This window comes from Falco cherrug, chromosome 8 (genome assembly GCF_023634085.1).
Source record: "Falco cherrug isolate bFalChe1 chromosome 8, bFalChe1.pri, whole genome shotgun sequence".
In the NCBI taxonomy this organism is placed as follows: domain Eukaryota; kingdom Metazoa; phylum Chordata; class Aves; order Falconiformes; family Falconidae; genus Falco; species Falco cherrug.
In genome coordinates this window covers 46,526,313-46,552,561 of record NC_073704.1, presented here as the reverse complement: position 1 = coordinate 46,552,561, position 26,249 = coordinate 46,526,313, and the positions used below count along the sequence as shown (strand labels likewise).

The window sequence follows — 26,249 nt, the reverse complement described above, 5'->3', positions numbered from 1 at the left end:
CCTGTGGCACGGAAGTGCTGCAGCCAAGTGCCTCCGAGACGGGTGAGCCCCATTTCTCCCGTCCTGCCGACACACGTGCTGCAGTGCGGAGATGGGCAAAGCAGCACCGGGAACCACCGGCCCCGCCAAGGCGGGGAGCTGCGCCACTGCAGATGCCTTTTGGGCTCGGAGGGCTCTGGCCCGGTAGCCACACGCCGTACGCTGGGTGCTGAAAAGCGGCTGGGGAAAGGCACCCAGTAGCCGCAGGCAGCCAACACGGCCAGCAGGGTAACGAACACTTACCGACACCCGCTCCACATCAGCATGGCTGCGGCTCAGCTTGCGTTAACTAATGCGTAATACCAACGCCTGGTTAGATGACATTACTTATCTATTTATTTGACAAATTAAGTTCAAACTTTTTTTTTATTAAGCACATTCCACAGTACAAAGCTTTAGATCATGAACGATATCTGTACAATTTAACAGTTTCAAGAAGCTGTTCATACACCAACTTTCCAAACAGATAATTGGCAAACATAATTACAAGTTAGAATTAGACTATCCCAGTGCTTTGAAACATTAATATAGCAGTAATGTACAGTTGCTCAGTTATGGTTAGCAAAACAAAGTCCAGAGTGCAGCCAGGATCACTACCATTAATCCCAGGAGTCAAGTTCCTTGGGTGCCAATCACAAAAGTCCACTGCTATGTTACACAAAGCACAAAGAAGTTTAGACTGCATGTTCAAATACCATTATCTCCCAAGGAAAAACAGGAGTTTAAATCTTACACATGCATTTAAAAAAAGGACTCTTCTTCAGAAACAAATACCTTTTTCTTCAGGGCTGCGACAGATTTTTTTCCTTTTTAAACATTTTAATATTAAAGCTATTAGATGAGAAGGGTAAAGTAAGACACTTTCACGAACTACTGTCAAGCTTACCAAAAAGTGATCTTATGGACGCTTAGGAGCATGTATTTCATCTTCTGTACTTCATCGTGTTCGGTCATCTCGATGAAATAAATATCGTTGTAGTTAATACGTAAACAGGAGTTAACTTAAACACTGACCCCAACACCTCTCCCGGTGTGAAGGGTGAAGAGGACAAAACCTTAAGTCGCACTTGTGTAACGGCTCGGTAACACCTTGACACACGCTCTCTCGGAATTCGCTTGACAGAAACGATGCATCTGACCAGGGCTGTCCCGCCGGCAGCGATCCCGCGGCAGTCCGACATCCCCTAACCTTGCTGACTGTAAAAGGGAAAGATGCAAACCCAAGAAACTGCTGCCAGAGGACAAAAAATATACAATGTACAAACGACTGAAGGAATGACAACACATTTCTGTGGCGGCACACGCATCTTCCCCAGGAAAACAGGTGGATTTCACGCTGAGCTTGACTGAAGCACAAAAGAAAAGCCACCAACAGGCGTAGTCACACACCGCTAACGCAGATAAAATATTCATGTTTGCATTTATCTATGTCTTACTCCGACATAAGAAAAATGCAGTAGCATTTATATGACCACATAAATTAAGAGGGGAGTCTATGACAATGTAAGAAGACAAGCATGCTAACGAAGAGGAACCGTGACCAGGACATCGCAACATGGTCACAGGTGATCGGTACAGGAAAGGAAACTAGCACGGTAATCAGCGTCGTAACCAGAGCATTGACTTGAAGGGACCTCCACTCCACCATAAGGAAGTGTTACAAATCAAACATAAATAAATTTAACTTTGGCCCATGGCATCTTCTCCACTGAGCAGCCAAACTAATGCTAAAAGAAGGACATCAGCAGGCGTCTGTGAGGACCTACTGGTGTTCAAAGAAAGACACCTGTAAATACTGCGGCACAAAAATATAAGATACAGAACATAAATTAAACATTTTTTTTAATTTTTAAAAAGTTTAGAAATTACATTTTAAAATATGTAGTTCCCATTAAAAAAAAAAATCCTAATGAATACTGAAAACCTCCTTTTGCAGAGAAAATGTCTAGGTAACTCATATTAACCCCTACAGTGCCAGTAGTTAGAACATCCTGCTGCCAAGTGCTACCACATTTTGTATTAGTGTGTAGTGTCAGGAAATCCTGACTCCTAGCACCCGGAGGTTACACTGTTATGTACATTATATCTACATGCTTATACAGTATTTGAAATGAGGCAAGCACACATGGAAAGGTTTTACTATACCAAACATTAGGAAGCGTGGGACGGCTGTAGTACAGAGCACAGTTAAAAGGAAAAGACAGTGCTAGACAACTAGTTTAGATAACCTAGCCTGAATTACAGGTAATCTTTAATTTAAAAGAAATTATTGGTGCAGAAACAAGTAAACTGTAATCCAAAAATATTACTGAGCAATTCAGAAATATTTCTAAGAGTCCAACGTACACTCCTATCAAACAAAACAGGCTCTGAATCTGTCATGAAGTCTAAAGGACAATGGTGACTTTGAAAGCAAAGCTCTGTACATTCTGGGTATGTGTTTGGCACCCAAATTTCATTGGAGAAGGTTTTTTCTTTAAAGTCAGACAAAAGTGCAAAGCAATATAAATTAGGCCAAGTCCTTTCTTGACTTCTGATTTATTTCTGAAAAACAAGCCATCAGAGTTCAGTTTCTACGGACAATTTACATGTGAAGCTTTGGATTTCTCATTGCAGGGAAGGATGGGCTTCTGAAATTCATCTACTCGAAGTCAGTGAATTTGTAGCAAATTCAAAGACGACCACTGAGAGCAGGAAAGATTAAGAAATTTAGATATAGAATTGTGCTGCTTTGCATCTACACAGCATCTAGAACCCATTCTGACTTTAGCTGTCAATCAACATCTTCAGGCATGTAGTAGCCAAAAATCCAGTAGTTCAAGACTGTGAAACCCTGAAAAAGACAAAAGACAAGCTGAACTGTCGGAAGATACAAATCAAAAAGCAACATCTGGAGGAGGTTAGGCTCACACCACCTTGTGCACTCCAGGCTGACACTAAAAGGACAAAACACCCGCGAGGAGCGCACTGCTTACGCAACACGTTCACGGGGGTGCTCGCCCTCACTTACTTCCCTCAGTGCTAGCAGCCCTTCCTTTGAGGAGATGCACCTCCACAGGACACTGTCTTCGCTGTAGAGTATGCTCGGAGTTCAGATTCTCAGCGGTGCTAGTCCTTGGGGGTGGCTGTTTTCTCACACGCAGTAAGAAACAACAGCCCTCCTGGGGACCAGCCCTCCTGGGGACCAGCGGGTGAACCACCAGCGTCTCGCTACACACTGAACGCTCTTTCCTGCAACAGTGACCTGCCTACAACTGCGAGAAAATTCTCCTTTCTTCTCCACCCTTCAGAGGAGCAAGTTTTGCACAAGATGCGAGTTCAGGTGCTTTAATACAGGGGCTTTAACAAGGCAGACAAAGAACTCAAGCGGTTTTGTCTTCTGGTTACTTTTTCCAGCCACGTGACTCCATAATTAGCCTGGAGACAGCGCAAGCTCTTAGTGTAATTGAATTTGAACTTTGATTTTACCTGCCACTTCCCCAAGCCATTATTGCGGACTACGGAGAGCCACCCTCTTCTGATACGAAATTCCCATGAAAGGTTAAAACACCTTCAGGTACTTCCCCTTGACTTCCCTTCCCCCAGCCCAAGGCCTAGTGCTTAATATAAGAATATTAGACCATCATATGGTAACAATTTTTATCATGTTACAATAAACAACAGGAATTCAACAGAAAGCAATAAAACTCTCGCAGCCAACTGCCAGGACTGTCAAAAATGATCCGCTTTGAAGAGGCATAACATTGCAAGCCTTGTAAAAAAAAGAGTGTACAGGGCTGCTTCAAAATTCAGAAAACTATAACATTTGAAAGCATATAAAACTGTTTCATTAAATGTCATAATGAAATATTAGCTGTCTGACCATAATTTCATGTAGATGTATGGTTTTTGGACCCTGAAGTCAGACAAACCTGTCAAAAAGTGACATCGCAGCATCTCCCCTACGTAGGAAACAATTAAGGGACTGTCATTACCAACCCCGACAGCTCCCAGGATGTGGAGATCTGCATGGTTTCCGTTGTGCGTCACGGGACAAGTCAGTCATAAGCTGTGCAAAACTGTCCAAGTGTGCAGAATTTGAACGCAAGAACACTGCCAAAGGCATTTCATATTTCACTGACAAATCTCAGTGACAGCGGGTCTTGTGGGCCACATGTGGCAAGCAAAAAAAAAGTGACACTGCTGCTCAAGCGAACCGATACAAATTTCATTCAACTCCTAATTTCTTTTGCGCTTAAGACACACTATGTATAGCTTTTCCATGAATCAAAACTAATAAAAGAAGCCTGCCAAACATATTTCTGTATTTAAAAAAACCCACCAAATCAAAAAAAGAATGTCAATCTCAAATTATAAGTTAACAGAAGAAAGCACTGGTACATGGACTGGAAGGTAGATGGAGACTGTTCCTAAAACTACTGTTGTTTTCACACAGATCCTATTCTATCTGTTTGAGAAGGCAAGGAAAGAAAAAGGAAAGAATTACTCGGAAAGGAGGAAAAAAATGCTTTCCATAGAGATGGAAAACCATTCAACTTCAATAAGCCTTGGAGTTCCCACAGCTAAAGTTCATTTAGGCATGGACCCAGGTGGCACAGAAGCCAACGGCAGTGTTCTCCGTCTTAAAAGGAGCAGGAAATCCCTAGGGACGTTACCGTCAGTGACAGCATCAAGTCCCCACAACGAGCATGCAAGCACATCATCCTGGATCAAAGTAATTTTGAAGTGGGAAGCACAGGTAAGCAGTGCTGTAGGACCTGGCTCTTTGGGGAATTTCAGGATTTACCTCCCAGCAAGTTGTGTCTTTCAGTCACTTCCCCACCCTGCACAAACACCAAGTCCCACCTCCTCAGATTTCCGTTGTCCCGCTGCAGGCAGGACAAGGAAGTCCATCAGTTTTACTACCGCCCCTTGCAGCATTCTTAAAATGCAGGTTTAAGGGAAAGTCCCATTAACTGCTCATTCTGCATGCTACCTCATCAGCATAGCGTAAGGCTTCTTTCCTTAACCGTGGGCCTGATTATATTAAATAAATACAGGTTCAGGAGGACGGACAGGCCACTCAGCCTAGCGATGACCAGCTTTCTGCTGTGACCCTCTGCGAAACAGAACAAGCCAAGTGTCATATCCCGAGAGGACGCTATCCTGGCTTTTTTTTTTTTTTTTTTTTTTAAATGAGTAGTTCAGTTAGTAGGAAAGGCAGCCAACACCTTCCTGAGGAACGCTTACAGGTGCGAGAAAACTAATTTTTAAGAACCAGCATCTCAAAGAAGCAAAGTGTGTCTTCACAAGGAAAGGTTATTTCCCAGCCAGGAACGAGCCTACAGAAGGGGTAGAAAAACCTGAGGAACTCATTGCCACAGCAGGGATAAACACAGAGAGAGAGATAATGGAAATCCATGCTCACGTGAAGACACAGAAAACTTTTCCCACAATGTTTAAGCAAACTATTAATTTTCTACTTCAAATAAAATAAATCCTTCCTGTTGGGGCAATGTTGTTTTTTAACGCCTCTTTTTAACGCTGCGGTGTCTCCACTTCCTTGGACGCATCCAGTCTCAGCACCAGCAGAGAGGGGGCACTGGAGAAAGGGGCGACTGCCCTGGTAAGGCCGTTTCCCGGCATTCACAGCTATTTATAGTTTGAAGTGCAATTGTTGGCAGTAATATAGATGACACAAGGAAAAGAATCCCCCGTCCTAACAAACAGATCTACAGCAGAGCTTTTACCCATAGCGCTTCAAGAATTAAATGAAGCTGACTTGCAGAAAAAGGGAAACAAAATAGGCAAAGTTCACATGCACCGCTTCCGACAGCTCTGAGTTGTCACGTTGCCTAACACAACGTAATCTTTAGCTCTGAAAGCTTTCCCAACTCTTGTGATTATCACAAAACTGCTCATTTCAGATAAGCATTTGCCCAAAGATCACATGCGCGTTCAGTTTACTAGGGATGCAATACAATGCTCCTCACAAAGCTTCACATAGTGAGCAGATGCACCAAGGGCTCTAAAAGGCTTCGATTTCACACGATATCTGGACTACCTGTGCAACACACCAAGTCTCCTCAATTTCCAAGAAAGTTGTGAATAGCTAGTCACTTTCCATAAAATACCTGAAGTACCCAATTACAAACAGGAGGAGTTACAGAAGGGGGTAAGATAACACGACAAGTTTTATAAGCTGAAGCATGACCATACCAAGGTTAGATGGTAAAAGAAGTGGCATAAATAGGTTTTACTTTAAGAAAAACATCCCCTTGCTGTTTTGACTGAGCCAACCTGCAGGCAGAATGATAATTTCAGACATTTGTAATACATTCGGTAAGAGGGAGACTTACCTTCTGAGGGTAGTAAAGTGCAGACTGTTATCTGGAGATGTAAGTGTATGTTCTAGATGGAGAGCGGGTCTCGTTCTGGGCACTGGGTGGCACGTTTAAGAAATCCCAAATCAGAATTGTATCGTCATGGGAACTACTAATGATCTGAAATTCGTCAAACTGAAGTCTAAAGACACGTCCTGAATGTTCCTGTGAGCAACACAGAATTGGTTAGCAAGGTAAGAAGAGAGCAACATTTCATCACCTCTGCACTCACACGTGTATCTGGGCACAGGCTGATGTGTTCCAGCTCTGCAGTGCTGGTTAAGAAACCCTCAGTTACAATCACACTCGAGCTCAAGAAAAGCTGGTTTTGTAGATAGGCTTTTTCAGCAAAACACACTGCTTCCAAACCCAGTGCTTGTGAACCCTGCGCCTCCCCCAGAGCGGCCAGCCGTGGAGGCTGGGATTATTCCAGCCAAAAGCAGCCTATCAATCGAGAAGCAGCAATGTAGAAGATGGGCTGGCACAGGCAATCTGCCAGGGCTCCGTCTCTTTTTTTTTTTTTTTTTTTTTTTCAAAAATTACATTTGCATTCAAGGCTGCCGCTACCTCCACCTCGGTACAGCCCCGGCGCACATCCCACATCCCAGCCCCGGCCTGGGACTCGCTGCCGCACGGACCGGCACGGCTCCGGCTGGCTCACCAGGCAAGGCAACTGTTCAAACGCTGCCGTAGGAAAGGGAGGCGGAGTGCACACCCTGGCAACTCCAAGAAATCTCAAAATGGCACTTAGAGGCCCAGAAAGGGTTCTTCCTGCTTGCCCTGCTTATCCATTTTTACTACGTTTAAACTGAGTAGGCTGCCTTCGTTAGAGAACTAACCAAAACTTCAGGCTGATCTCCCAGCCGTGGCCGGAGCTGCAGTATGCCCACGGCAGGGAAAGAGCCCGCTTCTACTGGGAAACTGAATACACCGAATTCACATGGAAAAGGACAGTTAAATCTCATCTCATTGCAAAGACTACCGAACAGAAAGGAAAATAAGAAGCATTTCTAGCCACGTAAGCACTTCTTTAGGTGTTGGAAAGGCCAAGCACATGCTGAATACACCAGTTTCCATCACAACAGTCCATAACTTTAGGTTGCTACTACTTTGCCAAACTGACTCCTGAAGCAGAATTTCACACACGTTTCAGTGAAAAGAACAATGAACTCACTTCCCCAATCTATTTTTAATAAGCCCTACTGTCATAAACCAAAATCCTTATTACAAAAAAAGCCCCCAACTTAAGCAACAGCCTTAAATCTGAGAGTTCTCTGAAGCGATTAGAGTTCTTGTGGTAATCAGTCTCAACCTCCCTTCCCTCTTCACATCTCTTCCTTCCAAACTGAAGGGTTAGGAGAAGAGTTTGGGAAAGGCTCACAAGATTCCTCCCCTCTTTTTAATAAGGGGAAATTTAAAGCCAGCCCTACATTAGGGGAACACACCAATAACTGAAATAATTTGATACAGTGTCATTCTGATACTTTTTTTTTTTTTTTTAGAGTATCCAAGAATCTCAAACTAGAAAAACCTCAGTCTTTCTTTTAAGCTCAGATCCAAATAATTCAGGATATACCAACATATAAATTCTTCTTTATTCTTATAATAAGCAGCAGCCTAGGCTTTATAAAACATCCCGAGTTTCTCACCTATCCCACTCTAATAATGCCTCTCACCTGCAAATAAAAATTTCAGATAACCCCAAATGAATTAATTTTACATACCACTAACGTACGCAAGCATAATGTACTTGCTGGGGCACGAGGGTCAAGAGCAGCTTGCAAGTCCCAAACTTTAATTTTGCTACAAAGTAAAATAAGAAGCTCATTAGGAAAGCATTGTTTCAAGTATAGGCATAGGAAAAGCATCTAAAGCAATAGAAAGCACGCCAGATCTTCCCTACAGGTAGCTCATCAGGATCAAGCAAAATGTTAGAATTTATTTTCACTAAAATACTAACGCTAAATCTCGTGAAGACACAGTTTTGTATTTCTTTTTTAGCAGCAAATACGGTGATGTCTTTGAGCTGGACCAAGTGGGCTGGTTCTATGAAAGACAAACTGACCACGCATGTGCAAGCCAGCTGGAACTGCAGAACATCTCAAAAACTCACAGCACTACTGGCAAGGTGCAAAATTCCCGTGGGAATTAGGCTGGGACTGCCAACCCCGGTGTGACACTGAACCCTAACAAAAGGCCTGAGACAAACACAGCTCCAAAATTGTTTTCAGTCACTCTACTGCTCACCACAGGTATAAATCAGGCAGACAAAGAAACGGAGAATTTGGACATTGTAAGCTGTCATGGATCCACTACACACTGAAAAGACCGAGCAAGTCAGAAGCGCTAACGGTGGGGGCTCCTGCCCTCAACCCAACCGAAATGGGCACCAAAGACTTCTCAGAGCCCCACAAGATACATTTACACTCACAATAAACATTTTCAGGGTGCTGTCTTATAAAAATAGAAAGCCTGAACTACTAAGTACACAGGATGGGGCAAGGAGCAATTCCTGAGTGAAGAAACAAAGGGATGTCACTTCAGCCAAACAAAAGTTTACTTTCTATGGAAAGTCAAACTTGAGTGATAACACAGTTTAGGAGTGTGCTAAAGAGCACCAGAAAAGCAGTTTCTTGGCAACTTAAAACTGCAGCCTGCTGCGCTGAAATGCTCGAAGCAGAAGCTGCTCAGGTAAATATTGATCCATCAGAAGAGAACCCTCACACAAAGCTCAATGGCTTTCGCATGATGCTTTGTTAAGAAAGGCAAAAGGTTTTTTTTAAATTACTTCCAAAAACATACCCATCGTAGGCTCCACTAACAATCCTCTTATTGTCGAACCTGATGCATCGAACAAGTTCTTCATGGCCTTCTAATACTCTTAAACAGGCACCGCATTCAATGTCCCATAGTCTTAAGAGAACAGAGGAGAAAGTCTTTTGAGTACTTCAGGTTCAGCACTGCCCCTTAGCCTCACGCACGGCAATTTAAGCATGCTAGAGTGGTTTTCTGTGGGAGATACCACATAATTTGCTTCAAAAGGCCTGAGAACCACGAGATGTTCCTTGCATGCAATTCAGAGATAAATCTGGGTTGCAGCTGCAGTATAGCAAAATTAATTTTGATACTACATGCATGTAAAGGCTGGATATGTGTTATCTTGGGAAACTTCAGCAGGCTTTTTTCTATTCTGCATAAATCCATGATTAGAGGTTCAGAAAGCAGTTAAGAAAACCAGTGACCAATGTCTTCCCCATCTCTTCAAGCAGAAGACAAGGTGATAAACCACAGCAATAGAGAAGTTTTGTTTATCTCTGTCATAAACCTCAGTGCCCTACTTTTGCACAGCGATGTGATACACTCTCACACTGAGTTAAGTTCCATTCATACATCATCTGCTCCAATAGCAAGGTGTACCAAGCATGTTTTCACACGCAATAGTGCAGGACAGCATCAAAGGTTGGGGAAACCCTATTTTCCACACGAAATGTACAGTGTTACACACCAACAGCAGTTTGTGGGCACCCACCGGATGGTATTGTCTGAAGATCCACTGACAACTAGTCGATCCCTGTACTGGAGGCACGCAATGCCACGCTTGTGCCCGTTCAGAGTACGAACAAATTCACATGTACTTGTACTCCAGACCTGTGAAACACAAGATAAATGCTCTTTTGAGAATTACGCCCAAACAAGGTTTTTGTATTTCAGTAGAAGCCATTATGAATCCATAAACAGAAGAGGTCTGAGGCTGACCTTTGCTGGACAGTGGAACAGAAACTGGGAGGGTATTTTTGTGGGCAAAGAGCAGTTACCCGGCATTAACGGAAGGCGGGCGCTGTGGGGACCTTGCGGTGACAAGAGCCACGGGCACTGCTGCCGCACTTCGAATCAATGAGAAAAGTTGGGGGCGGTTGTATATAAAATTTGCAGGTGGTAGAGATGGCCCTAAATGATTTCAGAATCTTGATTACGCTTGCATATCAGTAAGTAATCATTTTTAAAATCGGAAGTTATCACATATGCAAGAACACCACATTACCAAAGAAATCGGTAGCAATCCACTAGTACAAGGCGGCCAGAACTGTGGCCCATAAAAGTTTGGTTGCTGCTTCTTTCTTAATATTAAATGATTCAATTTTGCCCATTTTTAATGAACTGTAATTGAAGTTGTAACGTGGAGTATCCAGTGGCTCATTTTCCAACACGGAGTGCAGCGGGATCTCTGGCAGGTATTTGGACATTAAACTGCCAAGAGCTTTTTGGCACAGTCCAAGGTAGCTCTGGTTCTAGAGAGGGAAGGGTGGAAACACCTTTATTATATTAATAAGCGAAGGGTGGAAACACCTTTATTATATTAATAAGCTCTGGGTAACTCAAATCTTCTGGTATGTAATAATCTTCAAATAGAGGCTCTTAATTCTTCAAACATGGCAAAGCCTGGTGGAGCTGCTGGGAAGGCATGGCAAGGAAAGGCAACTGCTGATAAATTTCATGTCTGGAACAGGACTGCCAATTGAAATAGAAAATACCACTTGGAAAAAGGCACAAAATGTTGCCATATTTAACAAACCAACCCATACCTTGAGACTAGAGCTCAAACAGCGAATGGGCTTTACTTTTTTGCAATTGTACGACAGAAGCCACAAAAATGTTACAAGCCTAGTTATGCACATAAAGACATTAACAGCTAGCAAGAGGAAGCAGCCAGCTGAATGCTGAAGAAAGACACAGAACTGCTCAGAAGCTTTTCTGGCTCGGTAGGCATGCAGCCCTAGGGTAGCGCTCTGCCAACGTACTTTAATGGTCCTGTCACCTGACGCTGACACAATATACTTGTCATCGAAGTCTACCACGTTAACAGCAGCACGATGGCCAACTAAGACACGGCGCAGGGTGATGTCAGTAGGTGATGCCATATCCCAAACAGCAATTGATCTGTCCTTCGAGCATGTCACCATTAAGCCGTTGCTGAACCTTAAATGAAGCACTGCCTCGTTGTGATGAATCAACGTGTTCAGAACTTCACCTGTATTTACATCCCAAACTCTGCAAAAGAAAAGAATTTTATTCCAAATGAAGGATGATGGCTATGCATGGTGTAAAGCGTAAACATGCACAAGTCTGTCACTATCTCTAATGACAACCCCTCTAGGTGCCTAACATCTCTTAGGGCTTGGGGAAGGCAGGCGTTGGGGTAGTATCCTAGTTCACGTCTCAGACTGACAAGCAAAAATTAACAGCAGCAACAATTAGACCAGGAAATGCCTACGCTGGGACCACTGCTAAAAGAAAGAGCCGCTTAACAACTCTACAACTCTTCCAGGATGACTGAAGCTTGTATGATGTACAAATTGATGGAACAGGCCAAAACAAATACTATCCGGTTTGGGGTTTGGGTTTTTTTCAGATTTACATCATTCATTCAGATTTCACACACACCAGTAGCAACTGGGATACAGCACCCTCCAGGGCTACCTACTAGCTTACATGAAGTGAAAAGTCACTACTTAATTTATAGTACCTGAAGGGTGTCAAGATGAGCTCTTAACTTTTGAAAAGTTTTATAGACACTGACGTTGGCATAGCAGTGCAAGATACCAGGAAGCGACAAGGCCCTTCCACTGATCTGTACCAGAGTGCCTTTACATTGGCATCTACTGACTACTGAATTCACACAAGAATTTAAACTCAGTATCATCAAAATTCCAGTCAGACAAGTGCTCAATATATACCAAATAACCTTTCATAAGGGCCATAATTAAGAGATGTCAGAAGGCAGTACAAGAAACCCTAAATGAAGAAATTATTGCCTAGTTGGCCATCAGCCATTCTACAACTTCAGGATACGCCTTGAATCACTCAGATCATACTCCTTCAAAATTCTTAACACTAACAAAATGAGACAGATTTGGAAAAAAAATTTATTGAATGTGATGCTTTGCCAAGTATGAGTATCTTCATTTTGGAATAGCAGTATCACATTCACATTAGAGATGTTTTCTGATATTTAGAGATCATTGTAAATATTCCCAGCTCTGATACTCAAATTGTTTTTGTGCAAAAACTTACCTCACTGTAGAATCTGAAGATCCAGTTACAATGACTCTTTCATCATACTGCAGACAAAGAACCGAGCCAGTATGTCCTGTTAATACTTTCAAACATTCCAAGCTTGTTTTGTCCCAAATCTGTTAAAAGCAAGAAGAAAAAACAGTTTATCAAGATCAAAAACACGGATCCAAGAAGGAAGAAAACTAGAAAGAGCAGGAGGAATCCGTGGGCAGTTAGCCTGGCCGATCAGTTGGCCCGTCCTCCCTTCCAGCTTCAGGAAGTCTTAACAGAAGTTTTTGACAGAACAGCAAAATAATTAATGGTCATGAAAAGATAAAAGCCTGGTTTGCAAATAAAAAAATGGCACGGATAATTAGCATGAAAGCAACGTGCTAGCATGAAAGCACACTACCAGCAACGACACGGCTAGGGGCAGTGGCACACGCAGTCTTCATTCACGTTATGTGCACTCCGATTTCCCAAGCATTTCTTTGTGGTCAATAGCATTGATCTCTGGCTGGGAGTTGGGAATCCCCAAAGTTTCCAGGGCAAAGTGCAGGTGAGAACTTTGCCAGGCTACAGAAGACACTGACCCTGCACAGATAAATACTGTCCCATGATGAGACAAGAGAAATCAAGGAAACACAAGCAGCTAGCTTTCCGAGGCAGAATTACCCACTTATCTCTAGGAAAAGACTTAAAAAAAAAAAAAGCGTTTACCTTAATGGAGTTGTCTCGTAGGCCACTGATAATCTTTTCATCATCATACTGTAAACAGTAGACACCTTTGCTGTTTTCAGAGCGGCACTGAATCCTTTGCAAATTATGCCGCCCACATCGCCAGTTAGATTCTATAGTCTAACAAGAGGGGAAACAAGCAGGGGTTAGGCATGAGGCTGCATGCTTGACAACTCCAACACACACACAGCAATCTTTCCACTTCTACATATGTCGTCCTTAAATTTGAAGTATATAAGACTTAAACGTATCTTTTCTCCCCCCCCCAATAAAAATACACAAAACACTATGAATCGGGACTTCTGTAATTTGTCATGGCAAAGGTTGTGTTTGCTGGTGAAAATTATGGCCAGCTAACCTCACTGAGAATTTCCCAAGGAGCCGTTAGAGGCACACATTTCATAACAATCCAGTTCCCCACCCCCACACCCCAATTTACACGATCATCTGACACAAGCAGCAAAGATTAAACCAGGAGCTCATATGGTGCCAACATTCAGCCTCACCCGACTAACGAACATTACAGAACTGCTGAGTCCAACAGGGAGGTTAAGGGGTTCCTGGACCTTCCCTTCCCCTACCCAGCCACTTCACCTGTTAACCGTCACACCTCTTAGAAAGGGATTTTGAGATACAAAAGCCTCCTCTAAGCACCCTGATCAAAATAAAACCAAACAGGGACTGTAAGGTTCCAAATAATCAAAACTTATTTCCCCTGCCCCCTGCCTCAAACTCTGTGGAAGTGTAATTCTCAATATTTTCATTCTGAGAGGTACATTTAAGAAAAGAGACCTAACACACCTTAAAAAGCTGCAAACGATTGTGTAGCAGAATCAGGATGATTACCATGCTTTAATCAGCTTAATTACTTTTAAGACAACCAACATCAGTCTCAAAGAAATACAGGATTTTGGACAAGAAGTTTGTAACAACAATCATAACAAAATCTATGCACAGAACCCCCGGCCAGCACCTGCAGTACCTACACAAGCTGGGACGCTCTCCATCCTCCAGGGCAGGCACCAGAACAGGCCGTTAATTTAGCGGTTTCCCTGGGATCCCCCCAAAATACCATGTGGAAACCTGGGGAGAGGCTGGCTGACTGCCAGCTCACTTGGAAAACCCTATTTATAACCAAAGCCTAACTTTCAAAGCAATAGCAGGCACCTCTGCAGCTCCTCCAAGACTGGAAAACAACCAAAACACTTATTAAAGGCAAAAGTGCAGTGTCACTATGACGTCCCAATTCTAGGAAAACACCTCCAAGGGAAAACTAACCCTACCACTTTGTTTTCCATGCATTTGCTCCTTCATTTGTCTCCCATTAGGCAATTTGGAGAGAACTATACATAGTCATAATACAAACCTGATGTGCCACAGGAATTTGTCTAGATCATAAGTACTAAGAGATGCTTCTAGAGGAGCCTGCTGACAAGCTATTCATCCTCCCTCAATCTCTTCCAGTTTGGTGGGGAAGCTAATGAAATTAAGATAGCAAGTCATCCATCAGTCTGGGATCAACTTTCCCGGCCAGCTAGCGCACTGCTGGTTGTCAGACTGGGAACTGGGCTTAAAACGGTCCAATCTGACACCGTCCTGGTTCAGCCCTGGACTCCTGCCTTGAAGGTAGCAGACTGCTCGCTGTGGTACTTGCTCAGCACGGGATGGAGGTTTTCAGGAAGAAGGACAGGCAGTTCTCAAGCTTTATCCAAGATTTATCATCTGTGCTAGAAGGGCAGAACTGCAACTCGTTAACTCCTTCGTCACTGCAGGGATGACCCTCAGAAACAGGGGAGGACTGTAGACATTCATGAACCAATGTAACAGCTGATCGGAAGGCAAGGTGTTTAAAAATGCAATACTAACGCTGAAGACACAGGACAAACATCACAGATTTGAGTTAGCAAATTTAAATAGTTTTAGAAGCCATATATGTTCAGATATTCATTTCTAAGAAGTCTTACAGGAGAGTTTTCCTAAAGCAACGTTTTTGGAAAGGTCTGAAATCAGCAGTGGTACAGAACACATGCCAGATTAGCTGCTGACTGCTCAAACACCACTTGAGCACCTTCATGCTTTGGCTTCCCGCGACAGTGACTACCAATAGTTACAGGATACATTAAGACCATCACAAATCAGAAGTTTTGCTTGTAACAGTCTCCCAAACCAAACAGCAGTCAGTGAAGTATGGCCACCAGCCACTGGGGACACTAGCTGGGCTTAATTCTTGGAGGTTCACTATAGGAAGCTACTTAAGTTCCCCATAAGAAAATGCTGGCTTCAAATAAAAGAAACAAAATTATCACGTATATCTATGTGATGGCACTCTAAAGTGTAAAGTCATATGCAGGTGCACATTTTAATTCTGTGAATAGATGTCATTTCGTTTAGACATTATACGGCGTGGCTACTGTGGGAAAATACTTCATGTTTTTCGAGAACTTGTAAAATCCCCTTACACTGCGTAAATTTTGAATACGCTGGGAAGGTAGCCACAATACACAGAGAATATACAGCAGCATTTCAATTGGCAATAGAGTGAAAACAGATGTGGACATATAGAGAAATAACATTATTTTAGATGACTAAATACGGCTGAGTGGGTGGGCAACCTGGAGGACCCTCTGAAAAGGAACATGTTTAATACAATACTGGAAACCACATTAAAGCTTCTTGCTATAGGAAACTTCTGGTAGTTACTGAATAGGGCAGTTAGTAAAAGTCTTCAACTGCAACCACCTTCCAGGAGATATCTCCATAGACTGTGTACACGTTGGGTAGGTATGCATGCACGTAGAAGGGGCAAGGAAGAAATCGCTGTGTTACAGACTGTTACAGGCATCAAGGGGTAATGATGAAGTGACCCACAGGTGATTCGCATGTTTATGACGCCAAACCTAATACCAATACACGCAAAAACCCACTCCTGTATTTTCTACAGATCCCCTCCAAGTCTCTGATAACGGCCTCTAAACATGGGTTTCACAATGAAAAGCAGGATGTTGCAGAACACTCTTGCGTTAGTTCACACACAAAGAGAAAAAGTTTCTCACACTTTCCTGAAAGCTCACTAGAGCAACAGCAGCAAGTAGCTGACAAATGCTGTATAACCAACAAAATCTGGACATACAAGGAATAAAGACCAAGTATGAAGCCAAAGCATCTGCCACAGTAGGAGAGCCATTTGGCAGCTGAAGAAATGCATAAATGGATAAAAAAAGGCATTTAGAGAGAAAAGTACACAGAAAATAGTCCAAGATACAGAGGTATAGCCAAGCCTTGATCATGCCAGAATACATTTGCTGGTACAAAGATGCACAGTTAAAAAAGATGCATTTCATCTGGATTAACAGTTGGAACATTAACTATACATTGGAAGCATTAAGGATAATCTACTAGGAACAGGGTTTTTTCCCCCATTCGATAATGTACACTGTGTTCAGCAATTTGGCTAAAAATTGCATTTTTATCCTTGTGAATGTTATTACAGAGTAAATGGGTTTATCTTAATCCCATAAACCAAGGAGTTTGTTCCCTCTGAATACACAGTTCTTCAGGATAAATGAGGCAGAAAAAAAGGAAAAGGAACATACACATTTGTTACGTACGTAGGGATTTCTGCTGAAGCATTAGGCATTTACACCAGGGGCAGTTAAAATCCAAGCCCTTGTTCTTCACATGCTTTCTTCAAAGAAAAAAAGAAAATCCCTCCTGACTGTGGCAGAGGAAAGGCAGAAGCAAAGGAACTTATGTCACCAGGGTAGTGAGGGCTTAATATTTCATTCATTATGAAGTTAAGAGAGTTTGATAAGCAAAGACAAAATGACAGCTTGGTCATGGCACCAGGCTCCCTGCATTTCTGAGGTATTTCACCTCTCAGACTCTCTGAAGATGCTGCAACTGTGGGGTTTTTTTTAGGGGGGTAAAAACAGCATTAAGCTCTTGAAGAAGGATTCCCTAGATCCTGGCTTGAGACTAGAATTCACTGCTGGGTCTCCTCGCTGCTGTTAGTGAGGGCCAAAGAGCTTTTGTAGTCTCTATACCAGCCTAAAGAAGAAAGGCTACATGATACTTATTACCTAGAAGGCTTGAACTGGTCCTCAAAAGGAATCTGCAGAGCGCTAGCTGTCCTGTCATTACCACAACAGCATGAACCGCAAGATTTCTGACACACAGGGATGACTGGCTCACAGCAACAGATGACAAAACGTGCCAGCAGCAAAGCCTCCTTCTAAAGCAGCCCTGAGGACTAAAAACCCTGCAAGCAAAGAGCATCACCATCTTTCCTGCAAGTCTCATCACTTCTACAAACCACTGTTGTTAAGGAACTAAGCACTGGTGGTAGGCATGTAGCAGCAAAGACAGCTAAAAGCTCACAGACCACAGGGACAAGAGAGGCACTGGGCAAGTATTGTACATGAACAGCAATAGGAGCGCCAAAGCAGTATGGCAGAAAAAGCACTTGCACTGTATCCAACATCCCCTTCGTAAAACAACTCCTCAGACCAGCTGCATAATTAAAGTGATGAACAAGAAAATTACGTGGTCAGTAAGACATCTCAGTGGAGTAGCTGATGAGTTTTGGCTGCAGACATGGTATACCTAATTATACATTCACTAAGACTTGAGCATATTGTCAAATGATTCAACAATGTTCAAACCTGAACCAGTAAATATGTCTTGGAAGTGAGCAGCAGGGTATACAATGTCCGTACCAACATCCTGAACGTAAATTGGCACTGCTATTAGAAGAGAGAACACCAAGTGCTGCAAACCATCCACCACCACATCTTGCCAATTATTATCCCACTTTTATCATTAAGCATATTGCCTTTCCCTATTAATTTTCTTACCTTGTTCCATGAAAAAACCATACCAACATGACTCGTGCTACACCAGAGGACTCAGCAGAGTGACTAGATTTGGATTTTACTCCCAAAATGCTTTGAAATGTAGAAGGCAGCAGCTATACAACTGGGAGCTACATGACACCATCTCCCTCCTATGACAGCTCTTTACTGTTTAAGTTAAAATTTATACACTACTGCTCATCAAAAGAATCTGCTTTCCGCTACCAAGATTTCTTCATATTTTAGATTATTCACAATTAAAGCTAAGTGAAAGCCCAGAGGAAACAAAAAGTTACATGGAAGAAGTTGTTGCCATATTACATGGCAAGAGGTAGGAAACAGTAACATAGTAAATAAATGCAAGGAAGTAAACCTAAGAAAAGATTAATTCCAAACAGCAATCACCTGGGTTTTGGTATTTACCTAATTTCTTGCCAACAGAAGAGTCAGGCAGAATAAAACTCATGAAAAAGAACATAATGAAAAAATAAAAAAATAACATAATGAAAAAAAAGAAGCAAGTCTAACAAATAGAGAAATGGAGATTCATTACACCCCACTAACATATAACATATGCTTATTTTTATTCTTACGTATGTATATATGTAAATTGCAGCATGCATTTGTTTAATACAAGCAGGAAGGACCACTTTAACACACATACAAAAAAAAAAGGGGGGGGGGGGGCGGGGACAGAAAGACTACAGGAATGGGTGGGGAAACTTTCAGTAAGTGAAAAGTGGTTTTCTGGCTTGATTTATAAAAATCACAGGATACCCAGGCTACGTTTTGAAGAACAGTCTGAAATTAAAGTGAGACCAAAAAGCCAGGAGTGTACTACTGAGAGCCACCACACATCTGAACACTACATGGGCTTTCAGATCAGTTTGGGGTAAAATACCACTTTTAGTATGAACTCCAAGACCAGAAGAAAAGCCATGAAGAGTGAAGTCCAAAAAACCTAAACAACTCTAGAGAAAAAGGAATAGGAAGCTTTTCCTATTAAGTGTTACAATTAAATCATGATTTCTTGGCAGAATCCGAGACCTAAAAACTAAGTTCCTAATATTTACAGCTGCTTAGATAAGATCCAAATGTGGACAATATAAATTGATGAAGTGTTGTCTCTTTCTGCATGCAGCTGATCCAGCATGTGAGAAGATGCTCAAAGGTCCACCAAGTAAAACTATGCCCAAGTCCCGCTGCAGCTTTGCTGAACCCTTTTTAAAGCCACATTTAAAAAGAACAGATCAACCTTATAATGCTGAGCAAGATAAATCTGGACAGTGGAATATGCTAATGTCTTTACAGAGGAAGAGAAGACTACCTGTAGAAACTGGGTTAAAGGCCACTGACATACAGGGCCCATAGGGAACCACTTTGGGAGAAAGCTGACGGTACAATACAGACCATTTCATTAAGCACGAAGACAAGACAGCATGTTCCCTCAGTGCCAGAACGGTGGCGTACACCAGAGAGAGCTTAGACAAATCAGATAAAAAAAAAGACAACCAACTGAAGTTTCAGGCCTCCGGAGCAGCAGTTCAACATCAGGACCACCTTACTGCCCAGGATGGTGGGAGTGCCTGACCTGCTGAGGGAGGCAGAACACACGCAGAGGAGGGGCGTGACAGACTTCGATTACCCCCACGGAACTGAAGCGTAGCTGCATCATGTCCCCACGGTCTCTGCCCCACACATCTGCTGCTGGATGCTGTGCTAGCCATTCTTCGATCTGACCAGTACAGTTGTTCTGTTTCCCCAGGGAGGGAGTAAAGAATCCTCCTAACTCAGGAGAACCTGTAACAGGAGGATGCAGATGCACAAAGCAGTTCCTCCTCCCCCAAAGTCTGCCTTCTCTATCAAGCACCTCTGCAAACCCAGCCCGCAAAGCACAAGATCCCAAAAGAGATTCAAGGGCAGCTTCTGATGAAGAGAACTTTTTCATCTCTGCAGCTGCAATGATCACAGTACCACCCGCTGATGGGTCTCGCTGGTTTTCTGTTAAAGGATCCCTATTTCCACCAACTTCCACCAACCTGTTCTAACACACTCAAGACTAAAATGTCACGCTTTGAGGTTACAGATGCAACATCAACATACATTAACTTTAAATGGACTCCTGCTTACACCAAAGCGATAGAGGAGAAGTACTGATGTTACTGCCAGATCTGGAAAAGACACCTTAAAAACACAAGCCAACAGCAACGAACACAGAGAGCGGTCCTTGGAGGCACCTCAATGACACACACATCTGGACTATACACAACACCTGACAGTGAACAACGCTGCTGAAAAAACAAAATTATTGCACCTCTTAGGTTCCATTGAAGACAATAACAAAGTTTATGCACAACACCATAAAAATACAAAGTTCTATCTAAACAGATAGTTATCAGCCCCCATCAGAGCACAGGGGAATTCAAGTACTCAAACAGGAATAATAAATCCCTCTTTCAAACTGCAACAGAAAAGCTGCAGTCTTGGTTTGCCCATTTGTGGAAAAGAGTAGGAGTGACATTGGCAAAGTCAACAAAAACCAACCCAGGGATCTGTCCCACGCTAGAGGCATCTAAACGGCATCTTCTGCCCTGCTCAGACACAACAGCCAAAATCTGGTGTCATGCACCACAAGAACTTTGTCCCTGCCACTCAAAAGCCTCTCCTTTCCTTGGCCAATTTCATTTTTAAGAAATGCCTTTTGGAAAGTGCCTGTGAAGTAGAGATTTCAAAGGCTGGCTGAAAAGATTTCAAGGCATATAATGCTGACCAGATTCTTCACACACACGCACACAGAAGTTTCTCCAGCATCAGAATTAGAACAGTACCCAATTCCCTCAGAAATTATAAACTGCAACTTTCATAAACAGAGATCTCCCAATGCTGGCGGTGACTTAAGGTGAGCGCTGACATTCTCCCCTTTTCAAATTTTCCCAAGGCTTTGAAATTTCAGTTCCAGTCCTAAAATCTGAACTTTTTCAAAATTCAGAAGAACACATGGTGTTAATCTGATGGCCTGGTGCCATTTCCTAACATCTTCAGCAAAATAACATTCTAATTCTTGTCTTAATTAGGTGGACCTAAGTCTCCATGGAAACAAGATGAGGGCACTTGCCATGTGTTTGAAGATAAGGGGAACATTTACAAAATAAGTCTTTGAGACTCATCACAAGAAATAGATACTTGGGCTAATCCTGAGGGGAAAACAGAATAGTTGGCCAAATTTCACAAATAATATGGAAAAAATCCAGGGACTCGGGGTTCTGGAATCAGCAGTATTAAACTTCCCATCCTGGCAACATGCCGATTAAACACAGTCCCATTAAACCAGCTGACCTTCCCCAGCAGGCTTGGGGCCTGCGCCCAGGCACAGGACACCCAGCACCACCCAGACCACCTCCGCAAGCATGGTCTTGCAAACCCATGGTCAGTCTTCCAGGATAAGCCCCAAAACAGGTTTTTCCTTTATTAAAGCTCCTAGGGAAGCTTGGCAATTCAACATCTGACTCTGAGACATTGATGTTTACTGGACCACCTCTTGTGAAATGAAACCTAATTAAATATTTGGCTTCACAGGAGGTGGAGAGTAACTACCTCTCTTTCCAAGAACTTGGTTTCAGATCTCTAGATGTCCTCTTATTTTCAAATCCAATGATTTCAAAAGTGACATTATGTTCCTAGAATGTGTTTGGCATGAAACAAACACTAACAAATCTTCAGAGAGGCAAGGGGACCTCACTTTGCCAAATCATTGCCTGTATTACCTTGCAGCTAACGACACTTGGTGGTTGCACGGACTTTTGACCCAAAATGCAAATAGAGCCCAAGGGAAAGAATTCAAATTTGCTATTTATAATTCCTCATCTTTCCTTCCAATTGCTAATTCAGGTTTTGGATTATTTTTCAAATTCTGTCAGTCAACCCAAAGGAGAGAGCACACTCTCCTTTAAGCTTATCTCTATCCACAATCCAATTTAGTACCAGCTGCAGTAAATTAATAATTCTTATCATTAGAAACAGTCTAGCAAAATTTGGTTAATCTTTGTGCTCCGCAGGTAAAATACTGAATGACAAAATTTTTTGTACTACATCAAATACGTTTTACTGTATTAAATCAAGCCCTTTGGACACAAGATAAATGTCTTATAAAAATATTTATATAATTATATAAATGCTAATATGGTAGCCTTTGGCTCATTGATAGCTCCCTAAACTCTGACACTCTGACAGAAACAGAAAGATCTTATTAAAGGTCCAGGCAAATATTTGAAGAAAAAACATTTTGGTATTCAGAGATACAAAATTCATCATCACAGTTAAGATGAAAGTCTCATTTAAGAGCTTCTGCACATTGCTTTGAAAAATGAGGGAATGGGGAAAGTATGAAACTGAGGGAAAGCATGACTTACGGCTTAAAAACAGTATAAGGGGAGGAAAAATCTAAGAAATGCTCCTAATCTTATAGCTAAAGTTTTGTTGTTATTGTTACTCACCATCTACATTTTTAAACAGTGTTAAAAGCTTCTTTTGACAGTTCTTTAGGGAAGCAATTTGTGAAAAGTGCTTTAAAGGGTGATTTATTAGAAAAATTATAACAGACTTTTGGAAGTGGAAGAACTATCGGACCCTTGACTATTAACAAACACTAACCTCACTCCAGGTTGGAAATGTGGAAAACAGCAATATTTCAGAAGGCTTGAATGAAATATGTAAACAGGGAAAAATTTGACGTGGCATACTACTCCCGTCCTTCTGCCTCCCCCTCCAGTTCAGCAATTTCGAGGAACCAGGAGTGGGAAATGCGCTGCCTGTATAAACTGAGCAGTGATGATTCTGGAAGTAGCCATTAGTTTTCAAAGAGAAACTTCACCGCTCTAGGAGACTGGACAAGGACACGTTTGTTGCCTGAATTTGGGCAAACAGAGGCTGACACTTACTTTTGCTAAAGTGAGGTTCAGAGGCAAGAGCCCACAGCTGACAGGTCCTGGCTCCTTTCAGCTTTACTGCTCTACCAAAGCATCCACGGGCCATGGACAGCATCAAGGTTGGTTGCCAATACCTGAATTTCTACCCCAAGTGATTGACAACCACTAACGATTAAAAGTTTCTCACAGGTTTATAGACACAAGCACGGAATTACAGGAAATTTTCCCCAAACAGCCCCAATTCTGCTTCTCTGTTCTTGCCTCCCTCCACCTGAGTGAGCCACACTGGAGTTCCCTGCATGCCCCAGTGATATTTAATGTTGTTAGGGATATAAGCATCAGATAGGAACTATGGGAATCATATGTAAAAGTAGCTGGATTGCCAGGCAGTTTGGAATGGGCAGAAGCTATGGTAACAGCTCACAGTTTACTCCTTGTACGCTACAGAAAAGACAACTTTTCCCACGCTCATTACTCATGTTACTATTTTTAAATACTAGTGGCATGGCACGTTTTACATATAGCACACTCCACTGTCCCAGCTCCATCTCAAAGCTTGTCATGAAATAACCCGTTACTCTGCATATTCTACATTGATCACATCATCCATCTCAGCATTATATAATGAAAATTAAAAATCTGTAAGTTGAAACTCTGAAAGAAAATCAGGGTTCAAAAAGAGTACTATAAACCCCTGTTTCTTGACCTCCAAACACCAATGCATTTTATATCCATTTTGAATAGATGAGCCCTTCCTTTTCAAGCCATGCAGTGCAAGTTTTTCTGTTGTCTTGGTTTAATATATTTATTGTTAATTTAATGAAATTTAGGTTTTTTTAAGAAACATGTTCATTACTACAATACATTTTTAGTGGCACACCCTTTCCCCACCCCCAGATATTTAAAGACTGAAAATTTTTTACATTTAGTATTGACATTGGTGATGACAGAAGAATGAGGGATTTGGTTTTGTCCTACTTATTTCATACTACCAAGAACTGTCCAGTTCTGCAGCTTCATTTCTGTGCTAGCAAATGTACAGCATCTAAAGCAAGTACAAAATGGCAGGTTATGACAGTTCAAAAGGCCTCAGGAAGTCCTTAGAACATCTCTAAGGAATACTCCCATCTCTAATTCTAAGAATTCCTAATCAAACATTCCACTTACACCTAAAAAATGAGTTTCAGAAGAGTAACTTTAAAAATGTGAGTTATAATAATGCTGAACTTTTTCAGTGTTCTACACAAAGGTTTTCACACTGCTTTTTGCACATTTTCTTTACTGAACTATACCAGGATTTTGCAGAAAGCAGGAAAATATCACATTAAGAATTCTCCTTAATCCCCTGGGCTTCTTTTCATTGCAATATCACTCCGTCATTCCTTACAGGGAGAAGACATCTCCCTTCAAATAATATAATGTGTAACATTCAGCTTACAAGCCTAGACTATATTTCATACCTAGTTCTTTTAATATTTATAAATTGTGTAGCAAGGGTTATAAAAAAATACTTGAAGATTGGGTTATGTTTTCCAGCAGATACATTTTACAGATAGGTTAAGCATTCTGAATAATTCTGTTTACTGAGTGCCAAGCAACACAAATTCACATTTGCCATAGCAGAATGATTCCATTAGTTCACATCTGTCTTAAACACCAAAACATGTGTTTCCCCACTAATGAATTTCAGACCAATAATTTCACATCCATCACGTGGTTAAAATAAATCCATCACAATCTGTGGTACAACTTAAGTGTTTTGTGGTGGTTACACAGCAAACTGAGCAAGACAGATTTTCTGCTGGTAGGCAGAACACTAAGGTGATCCTGATTTATCAGAAACATTTTAAAATGAGGGAGCAAGCCCAACTTTGTAAATCTTAAGCAAGATAAGCAAAATATCAAAGAAAAGAATAGTCATTTTTGCAGTTTCTTTACTACTGATACTCCTGCACAGTCTATCACTGTAGGACTAATTAATGTTCTCATCAAAGCACAGGATGGGGAAAAGAAAACCCCATGCAGTGAAGAAAGCTGTATTTGCAACAGTCACCCCTTTAGATATACTGTTACTAGATAAGCAGTGTTTTAAATTATTTAAATAAATTAATCAAACAAATAAATTAAATTTAAATTAATTAATGATTTTAAATGTTTAAGGCATTAACCTTCAGATCACCTTCTAAGCGAGTGTAACCAATGTATCAGAACATTCAGCAATAGGTGGAACTGTCTTGGAGTAATGTGTCCTAAAATAGCTATTTGATCAAAATCCATAGTCCCAGAAGAGTTCCAAAAATCTTCAAATGCAAAAAGTTAACACTTGATGCACATACTGTGGCTGTAAGTGGCTGAGAGTGCTTTTGACATTGTCTGAAGAGCCAGAGCTCAAAAAGTAGTAGTGATACATATGTAGTGATACAGATACATATGATACACTTCATTGCCCCAACATGCAGCACCTTTGAAACACTATCAATATTCAACATTATTTCTCCCGCGGGTATTATGTATCAGAAAACATACCTCTATATCCTGTATTATCTTTGGGTATAAGGACCTGTAAAATGAATTTGGGGGGCCATCTGTTGGTCTGTTTTTAAACAGGTACTGATCCCTAGAAAGAACCAGAAACATATTTTTCAATGTACCACAAAGAATTCAAACCTTGAAGGAATTAAAAATCTGCACAGAACAAAGCCTTATGACATTCTTATAAAGTACTTGTAAAGTCACAAGAGTTGTAATGGCAATACTCAGAATTCTTACAATTTGACAGCTGTATTGAAAATATCAAAGACTTAAAAAGAAAATGAGTGTTTTCCTTATAGTTTTCCAAATCAGGGTTCACTGCTTCATAAGGCTTTAGCCAGCAGGGTGGCGTTCTCCTGCTCCTTACAATATGCCTTGCGTTTTCGTAGGCACACCACCAGAGAGCACAGAAAAACAGGTTTCTAAAGCAGAACACCACCTCATCTCTTCAGGTATTCCCAAAGGACAGAAAAACTCTGTTGCCACAAACTTAAATGGTTTCTCTTCGAGAGAGGCTTCTGCAGCCCTATCAGCTATTTTAAACTTTAAAAAAAAAAAAAAGTTTAATTGGAAATACTTTACTTCAGAAAAAGCCCTGCAAAACATTGTTGCTAGTTTCTGTAAGCTGACTCTAATTGTTTGTTCTCCCTGCAAAACGGAAATTAAAAATTTGCAGACAGACTTACCGTAAGAAAGCAAGTGTTAAAAGACATCAGGGCACACAAGGACGGGACAAAGCCGAAGTGCAA

The 26,249-nt window shown here is 41.7% G+C and overlaps 1 protein-coding gene across 4 annotated transcripts in view; it reads right to left on the bottom strand.

Moving 5' to 3' along the window:
- Positions 1–377: 377 nt before the first annotated feature.
- The window catches only part of FBXW11 (F-box and WD repeat domain containing 11), a 74,680-nt gene continuing 48,808 nt past the window's right edge, over positions 378–26,249 (bottom strand). For all 4 annotated transcript variants that reach the window (XM_055718022.1, XM_055718024.1, XM_055718023.1 and 1 more), the window contains 9 exons: positions 25,495–25,585; positions 13,176–13,313; positions 12,474–12,592; positions 11,201–11,450; positions 9,931–10,049; positions 9,204–9,314; positions 8,126–8,204; positions 6,378–6,566; positions 378–2,872 (listed from right to left, as the gene is read on the bottom strand). In XM_055718022.1, the coding sequence (XP_055573997.1) occupies positions 6,405–6,566; positions 8,126–8,204; positions 9,204–9,314; positions 9,931–10,049; positions 11,201–11,450; positions 12,474–12,592; positions 13,176–13,313; positions 25,495–25,585 (1,069 nt within the window). In that variant the 3' untranslated portion in view covers positions 378–2,872; positions 6,378–6,404. The remainder of the gene's footprint in view (positions 2,873–6,377; positions 6,567–8,125; positions 8,205–9,203; positions 9,315–9,930; positions 10,050–11,200; positions 11,451–12,473; positions 12,593–13,175; positions 13,314–25,494; positions 25,586–26,249) is intronic.